Source organism: Paroedura picta, chromosome 9 (assembly GCF_049243985.1).
Source record: "Paroedura picta isolate Pp20150507F chromosome 9, Ppicta_v3.0, whole genome shotgun sequence".
Taxonomy (NCBI): Eukaryota; Metazoa; Chordata; class Lepidosauria; order Squamata; family Gekkonidae; genus Paroedura; species Paroedura picta.
In genome coordinates, this window is record NC_135377.1 from 51,490,594 (window position 1) to 51,500,184 (window position 9,591).

Here is a 9,591-nt window from a genome sequence, read left to right on the forward strand (position 1 = left end):
CTACTGTCAAATGAGGGCTAGATTAGCTTCATGACATAGATGACAGGCACCTTTTGACCCTCCATGAGGAAACTCCAGAATACTGGATGAGTTCATCAGGGATCTTCCAAAGAAGTATAAAGAAGACCAGTCTGCTTTTTATATTGCCACTAGATGAAGAAAACTGAGTCAATATACACTAGCTACCTTTAAAACACCTGTTAACCAGGTAAAGGACTTTAAAACTAGGTAAAGGACTTCAAAAGTTTAGTGGAAATGGAAGGTTGTTACTTTTATGACAAAGAAGAAAAAGTATGAGCTGCTGCCTTCCATGATTTCCCTGACATCCTCCCCATCCTCCCACCAAGAACTGGGAGGAAAGTGCCCCCTCCAAGAAGCCGCTGTTGGGATCCCCAATCCACTGACACCCCGCCATCCTTGCTGCCAAGGGCTGCCAGGGAATCCTACCTCCACGAACGTGCTGCCAGTCTTCTGGCCACCACCAGAGCTCAGGAAACATCTCCGACCATGCTCCATGTACCTCTTGCCCACCTCACTGCTGCTGAGAGCAGGGAAGGCATCCCATCATCTCCGTGGGAGCCCTGCCACTCTTGACTTGGCCGTTGTGAGGCCCAGCAGCCTTCCTGATGGAGGCCCCCTACCGGTCTCAATGTTGGCAGGGGCACCATTGCTACCCTCTGCTGCAGCCCTGCCACTCTCCCTGTCCCTGGGAGCAGGATAGCTGGGTGGGAGGCCAGGCCCCCAGTGCACTTATAAAGCAGGTCTCTCCACTAGTAATTATATAAAATGTGAAATGAATATGTTAAGACGGGTGTTCAACTCTCCCATCCATCTCCAAGGTGTCCAACCAACTTACTGCTGTGTGCTTCTTTCTCCCTGTTCATTGCAAACACAAACCTGCTGCTTGTTCACTCTCACACATCTGCTCTCCTGCCTCAGCTAGGATGGACACTTCCCCCAAACTCTGATCAGTACTCCATAGGGTGATCAGGGGACTATCACTATCTGCTTACAGTTTCAGGTGGATAGCTGCATTGGACTGCAATATAAGAGGAAGATTCATGTCAATGAGATCCCCGGGATGTCAGCTTTCAAGAATCAAGTCTCCCTTTAGCAGTAGAAAATAGCAAAAGTCTATGAGCCTTAAAAAGTCTCATAGTCTACTTAAAAAGTAACACAATTAGTGGCAGAGTATGTGATCAAGAAAGTATGTGGGCAGGTAGTTGTGAGTTTCTTGCATTCTGCAGGGGGGGGGGGGGTTGGACTAGATCCTGGATATCCCTTCCAATTATGTGATCCTCGTGCTACTAGACTTTTGCTGTTTTCTACTGCTACAGACAGGCTAACCTGGCTACTCATCATCTTAATAAATCTCCCTATGTTAGACCATTGTATCTGATGAAGAGAGATTTAATTCTTGAAAGTCTATATCCTGGAAATCTTGTTGGCCTTCAAGGCATCTACCAGACTCAAAACTTGTCCCTTACAATTAGCATTATTAACATTTTTTACATGAAACCATTAACATTTCTTTAAGTGAAGTAAATAAATGTGTCATAAGCCCGGGCCTCCCACCCAATGTGTGGCTGTAATCTGAGTTGGAGACCTGAAGTCAGCCTGGCCAAATCAGACAGTAAACTCAAAGCAGTGTTTATATCTGCTAGGAAACAATCCTGAAGAAATGATGGAGTGTTTGATGTCAGAGGAAAAAAAGGCTCCTGTACTCATAGGCAAAGGATGCATCTGGCAGGAGGACACTTGGGAATGGTAAGTCTAGGACAACATGAGGGAACTTGTGCCATGCTGAGTGAGTTCACAACAGTAGCCATGGCCTGCTAGTGGGGAGACTGAGGGCATCACGTAAGATTTGGTGTAGCTAAATATGCAAGACAATCACTCTATTGTGGCTGTTTCTGAAATTTGATTCAGTTTCACACTTGCAGTCCGGCCCCTATTCTCACATCAGGCCACTATGTGCATTTACCAGAAATGTAGCTAAACATGTAATCAACAGTTCTGTTGAATTGTTTCCATCATACTTGGAAAGAACAAACCATCTCGAGCTAGAAACACACGCACATGCACACATTCAGTTCCTGAGCACAGGAGGTGACAATTAAGGAGTTGGATACATGATTTCAGGGATTCTTTTATGGAATTGAAAACGTTTTATCAAAAGGTGCCTTCAGCCATCGCGCGTACTGAAAAATGCTGCTTGCTGTGAAAATTCAGAAACTTAAATGTGCTATTGTTAACAATATTAATTACTTATGCAAATATTTCCCAAGCTTTATTCAAAACAACACAGTTGGAAAGCACCCTTTAAGGAATAATTGACTCAACATGCTGGATTATACCAATTATTAGTCCTCAGAAAATTCCTTGTGCATCTTATTTGTGCCGCTTAATTGTATTCCAGTAGTAATACTTTGATCTGAAGCAGCTAGTGTGTGCCCGGCTAGCAATACACAGACATAGAAATCAATGTAATTGCTTCACAAGTAAAATAGCTGAACAGACAATGGTGAAAAAATATAACATTTTTGATATTTCTTTGCACATTTTCCCCAGGGTATTCTGGATAGTTGTTTGTGAATAAATTGCTCTTATCGTTGTTGCTCCTATGAAAGCCATTACCTGGATTGAGAATTTTGGAAATCTATCATGTTTCTATCCCAACCTTCCTCCCAGGAGTTCAAGGTAGTTTACATGACTCGGCTCTTGCCATTTTTTCTTCACAGTGAAGTAGGGTAGACTGAGAAAGGGAGTCATTGACTGGTCTTCTGGTCTTCTGAACCCAATTTTTCTCAATTCTGGGCCATGTTGCCATCCTACAGGGATGTCCAAATGGGATCTCCAGATGTCCATAGACTACAATTACCATAAGCCCCTGCCAGAATTGGTAATTTTAGTCCATGGGCATTTGGAGAGCAACAGTTTGGCCACCTCTGCCATTTTGTCTCTGTTGAGCTCTGGTAGGTCTCTTTTAAAAAGGAAGCTGCACTTTCTCAGAGGCATACTTCTTTCTTTCTTTATTTCAGATGTGAGTTCCCCATTGAAGACAGGTTCTATGATGAACCCTTAATGAATTCTTGTTCAAATACAAATGCTCTGCTTTAAAAAAAAAATCAAGAAATACTTCAATTTATTACCTATTTTGTATATTGAAATTGAAAAATATTTTTTAAAAGAGCATAGACATGTTCCTTTTAGAAAAAAAAATCAAAAGCAGTGATCCCAAGAGTAATGAATGAAAGAAAGACAAAACCTGGCACAGAGGTGCTGCTTTGCCAACATCAACCACAAGGTGATGCTAAAAATTCAAGTCTTGTGGAAGTCTGTGAGAAGTTGGATTGAATGAAGAGAATGGCAGAGGTGGAGCTGAAAGCAGCAGCACTGAAGACATTCACTCCAAAGCTATAAAAAGGCAGCCCACTATAAGTCATTTACACCACCAGGCATTCTTGCCTCCTTGGATTTACATAGTGTTGCTTGGTCATGGCATCAGTGCCGTTCAAAACAGGACTAGCCGTGGATGCTAGGCGGACGAGGGAGCAGAAACTTCTGACAGTGACAGCAACAAATGCAAGGTCTGAAGAGAAATAGGACCAGGAAGAACAGTCCGAGGTAAATAATTACTATTCTTAATTGAAAATCAAAGATTTCTTTAATGCTAATGATTTTATTGTTTTCAAGAAGAATAGATTTTGTTAACATTTATGCATGATTTTCTTCCTAATATTCTCCTGTAGTTCCAAAGAAGTCTGAACACAAACAACCACTATTAGGTTAGAATTCAGGTAGGGCTGAAACCTTATGTATATTCACACTTATCAGTGAGCAACTTAATGGTGGAGGAAACCCTGGCTATATAATGAACCCTTGAATATCAATGAATCTTCATTGCTGAAAATGAATGGCGATGTTCCTTACTAGAGCAGAATTGCTGTTTGCCGTTTGCCTCAGGCAAAGATCGATGCAAAAATTCAGTCTTTTGCCCTAGAAGATTAGCACATAATTCTTGCAGGAATTTCAGACCTTTACATATGTCTGAGCAGATTTGACTCAAGATGATCTTGCTCATTAATATGCTATATTCATTATGGTTTTAAGGCTTCCACGACAATCCCATTCTACTTGGTGTCCAAAAAGAATGTAGCTAAAATGATCTGTGCTTGCCAGGATGTACAGAAATGCTTCCATGCCCCCAAACCACCCAATTTCTCTACCTTTACATGACATTGGTAGCCATCTGGATTCTAGCTCACCAGAGGTCTGCTGTCATCATCTTTAATACTCTCCTTAAATTGTACTTTTTGTGTTTTTTGTCATCAACCTGGTTTTGGTCATGTTTTTTTTGTATGCTTGACAGAACTTCTGCCTTTCCTGGAAATGCTGTTTACAAGAAGCCCTCCAGACTAATAAGATCATCTGAAGACAGCCACCAAAATGAGCTTACTTGTCCAGACCAGCATTCCTGACCTTAACCTGACTGCAATTTGGAATAACCTAACAGAACCCACGGTCAAGAGCAAGCCCTCGACATGTGACCAAGTGGTCATAGCGGTTGAGGTGTTCCTTGCCCTGGGTATTGTGAGTCTCCTAGAAAACATCTTGGTCATCTGTGCCATTGTGAAGAACAAGAACTTGCACTCTCCTATGTACTTCTTTGTGTGCAGTTTAGCTGTGGCTGACATGCTTGTCAGTGTGTCCAATGCCTGGGAGACCATAACCATATATTTATTAAACAATAAGCATCTCATTATCGAAGATGTTTTTGTACGGCACATCGACAATGTTTTTGATTCCATGATATGCATATCTGTTGTAGCTTCCATGTGCAGTTTGCTAGCTATAGCAGTAGACAGGTATGTCACTATCTTCTATGCCCTCCGTTATCACAATATCATGACTGTGAAAAGATCGGGGCTCATAATTGCATGCATTTGGACCTTTTGCACTGGCTGTGGGATAATCTTCATCCTTTATTATGAATCAAAATACGTGATCATTTGTCTCATCACAATGTTCTTCACCATGCTATTCCTTATGGTCTCCCTGTACATTCATATGTTTCTTTTGGCTCGTACTCATGTCAAGAGGATAGCAGCTTTGCCGGGATACAATTCTGTTCATCAAAGGACGAGTATGAAAGGGGCCATCACCTTGACTATGCTACTGGGCATCTTCATTGTTTGCTGGGCTCCATTTTTCCTCCATCTCATCCTGATGATTTCCTGCCCACAGAACCTCTACTGTGTTTGTTTCATGTCTCATTTCAACATGTACCTCATCCTCATCATGTGCAATTCAGTGATTGATCCTTTGATCTACGCTTTCCGAAGCCAGGAAATGCGAAAGACTTTTAAGGAGATCATCTGCTGCTACAGTGTAAGATCGGCCTGTGGACTGCCCAGCAAATATTAAGCAAACTGTATAGTTTGACTGAAAAGTTGTAAGAAATCCCCGATCTACTAACAGAATTCCTGTCTATACCTTCCTATTCTGTTTCAGCAAGAAATACTACATTTTTGGCTTGTGCCAATTTGAGCATGGGCAAACAGCAAATTCTCCAGTTTTAATTACTCATTTTGGAAAGTGCCCCCATCCATGAGCTCCCATGGATCTGACTGCATGAATAAGACATACTGTAAACAACTATACATAAAGTGGAGGCGACAAACCAGCAATGTAAGATATAAGTGTCCAGATCACTTATCAACAGAACAATAACTCAGGTTTTTTTTTTGTTATAACTCTTATTTGTTATAACTGTAGCTACAACTTGAGTTATCATAAAGGATTTGGTTTCTGCTTCGGAGAGACTTTCCTTCATGGAATCCCAAGAGTGCCATAATTAATGCTTTGTGAAAAATATAATTTGTAAATGGTAGATTTCTTTCATCTTGATGAGGATTTCACTCTATGAGGATCAACAAAAAATAACTATATACTTACATGCAGGACTGACATTGCAGACAGTGAGAACTATGAACTATTAAGTTTAGAGTTGTCAGCACGGTGGTGTCACTTGTCTGGGGAGTGTCTTTCAGCTTCAGCGCATATAGCAGAGAAAGGGATAAGAGACTGTCCAACAGCCATCCTTTAAATGGCATCGTAGAACTGATCATTGACCGGACCGTCCACCCACAGCTGTTCCTTCATAATAAATTTTCTTTTAAAAGAGAGGGGTAGCTCCGGAAGACATCACCCTTCTGCTTTTGCTGAAGCATACGTTGTTGCTGTGGCACCTAAATTCAGTTTATTGGTCAGTGGTCCAGAAGATGCATATTTAAGTGTGTATGGGTCACTTAGTTTAATGGGCTCACATATGCTGTAAGGATAAGAATACTGCATCATGATCCAGTCATCATCAAGAACGGTAAAATTCCATTGATTGCTGATGGGAGATGAAACCACAAGATGCAACCTGTTCTGTTGAGATAAGGAATTTGAATATGCTTGACTTGGACTGGATCCGGCCCTAGATTTTAAACAAATTTGGAAATTAGATTCAGGGATCAATAGAAGCCATCCATTTGTTTATTCCAACACTGCAGTTTGATGTCAGTTCAAGTTTGTCTCATTGCTTACTATATTTTGATTTATTCCAGGGTCAATGTATGTATTCTCATTCTTTGTCTACAGATATTCAGAGACTGTCTATCAACCTTGGAAAACCCTTTTTTTTAAAGTGAAGTAACTATTGGTCCTGTGCTTATCCAGGAGCAAACATCTAGGCTTCATGGATCTGTTCCAGTAAATATAAGTGTTATCAAGGTGATGGTTAAATTGGGGTGACCATGACTTGAAAATATTCCGTCTTCCAGGAATGTAATAGATCTGAAAGATATCCATTTGAGTGTCTGATGTGCACACTTATATATAAAGCACAAGTAGTACAGAACTATTGCCTCACATCTACTGATTATATGAGATGTTTCTGCACTTTAAATGTAAAGAAAATAATACTTTCAAGTGCAAACTGTTTATATATTTTGGGGCCAGTAGATTATTGGCTAGCAGGAATTATGCCAATAAAGGTTTCTGAATTCTGGCTAGCAGGCAGTATTTGGGAGTGCTTGATGTACTTGAAATGTATATTATGTTCCAAAACATTGGGTTAAAAATAATGATGAAGACTGCAAAAGGAAAGATTTGCCTAATGTATTTTAAATGTGCCGAAACAGATCAATTGGTTGAGGGAGACAAATATATCTTCCATGAACATTAACATGTTTATTTATTATATATTTATATATTTATTATATTTATATACCACCCTCCTCGAAGGCTCAGGGCAGTTCCAGGGGATGGGGTAAAAGATGCCCTGTGATAGTTTGTTTTTCGTTCATCAAATGTTTGTGATGCTATAGCATCAAGCAAATAAGAATGTTTTATAGTTATTTTTAATTCTGTATTTTGGGAGAATGAATACATATGCATGTGAATGGGAAATGTTTCATATGACAAATTCCATCCCTGATCTAACTCACATTCTATGGAACATTTGCATGTAGAAGTTTCTATACAAAGTTGCCAACTTTGGGTTGAGAAATTCCTGGAGATTTGGGGGTGAAGACTGGGAAAGCTGGGGGTTGGGGAAGGGAGGGATGAAACCTCAGTAGGGTATAATGCCATGGTATCCACACTTCAAAGCAGCTATTTTCTCAAAGGGGACAGATCTCTGTTGTCTGGAGATCTGATGTAATTCCAGGAGATCTCCAAACCCCACCTGGAGTCTGGAAATCCTGGGGAATAATGTTCTTTCCTTCTATCATGAGCCTTTCTCTGGAAGGATTCCAGATGTATAGAAACATATGTTTACACATGCACCTGTACATCCATAGATTTTATACATATCTTCCAGTGAGAGTAGGTTGAGGTTGGACCTTGTTGTTTTACTTTCTCTCCATGTTCATTGTCCCTGCAAAAGTCCTCTTCATCCTTTATACCAATTTTGGACAAGGCAATGTTTTCATAAGAAGAGCATGCTGGATTAGACCAGTTGTCCATCTAGTCCAGCATCCTGTATTGCACAATGGCAAATCAGTTGGCCTTGAGGATCAACAAAACAGTGTATAGAGGTCAACATCTTCTGACATTTCTGCCCTGTTTTACTGCCCCTGGATACAGGGCTTCTCTTCAATCATCATGGCTAGTGATCACTCATGGATCACTCCTCTATGAATCTCTCTAACCTACTTTCAAAGTGATCCATGCTCCTAGTCATCACCACTCCCCTCCCCAAGCAGTGAATTCCACATTTGTAACTTGCAAAAAACAGTACAGTGAGCCTATTATTGAGATAGTATTTAAACGATACTTTTTTCTTGTGCTCAGGTTCAATATTTTATTCATGGACTATTGCACTGAAATAATTATTTCAATGGAGGCTTTTGAGTGAGTTTAGTTTGTTGAACATAACACTGTTTAAAAAAACTGTCATGAAAGGACTGCTTTGCACAGATCTTTTGTTCCGTGGTGAATTTTGCTTTAGTATTAAGAGTGGGGAGTTCACAGCATTTGTAATAATATTGTGAAATGCACAACATGTCTTCTATTTATCTGTAACAAAATCCATGCCATTTCAAAGTAGTAGAAATGATACTGTGAACTGGAAACTAATGCATAAGATGTTTGAGCTATATAATCTTTAACATTGTGGAATTGTAGAAGAACCTCATCTAGAATTTTACTTGAAATAAAAAATCAGCCATTTCAGGTAATTATTACATTGGTTGAAATGGAAATTGCTGTTCTTACAATTTATAGTTGCCTATATTTACTTGAGATACATAGGCCCAACTAGTACATCTCAACAGGACTTCTATGTAAAATAATTTCTGCTTCCTCTCATTATTAACCTTAACGTGGGTAAAGTGGATAATTTATCCATTTTGTACACATAAAGCCTATAGCCACACAAGAGGTAAAGGGCTTGATCAGATGTAACCCTGTGTCTGTTCTATGGATTTGACCCAAAGGTGTCCTTGCAAGAGCAGAAAGCAGTTCTGCTTTTTGTGGCTTTTGTAGATTTCCTACTTGGGATCCAGTCTATGCTTCATCCTGTGAGGGTACTCAGACCCTCAGGAACAGTTTTAGGTGGCTACAGAACACAGGGAACTTGGAAAACCCATGCTGTGAGCAACTCCATTTCTATATTTATCTGTGTCATTTGGTATAATGGGTATCTGCTTTATGAAGTAGAAGCGTAATTTGAAAAGCATACTTCTCAGTGAGAAGGAATTGGGGCAGCCTAGTAATTGAATGCTGAAAGGATGACAAAAAATGGTTTCTGATCACTCTTTGGGAGATACATCCTCACTATGTCCTGCCCATTCCTTTTGCCAGATCCAGCTGGTTGTAGTGAAATAATCATTTGAATACTTCACTATGAGCTCCAATTCTGATTCACCACACAACGGTAAATATTCCCAAAATGGTATGTTCGATCCATTATGTTAACAGGTTACCAAAGAGGCTTGCAATTTCTTTTTTTGTAGGAGAGAAGAGGGATTTCACCGTGGGAGTAAAGTTCTCAGTAAAGGTTAAATCTCACTTTTGGATATTGTCAGATTTTATTGTGAG

The 9,591-nt window shown here is 40.1% G+C and overlaps 1 protein-coding gene across 1 annotated transcript; it reads left to right on the forward strand.

The window, feature by feature from the left end:
- The first annotated feature begins 3,247 nt into the window (after positions 1-3,247).
- On the forward strand, positions 3,248-8,710 carry MC5R (melanocortin 5 receptor). The gene is made up of 2 exons (XM_077352837.1): positions 3,248-3,627; positions 4,373-8,710. Exon 2 carries the CDS (start codon positions 4,450-4,452, stop codon positions 5,425-5,427), a length of 978 nt encoding a protein of 325 aa, XP_077208952.1. The 5' UTR covers positions 3,248-3,627; positions 4,373-4,449; the 3' UTR covers positions 5,428-8,710.
- Positions 8,711-9,591: the final 881 nt, after the last annotated feature.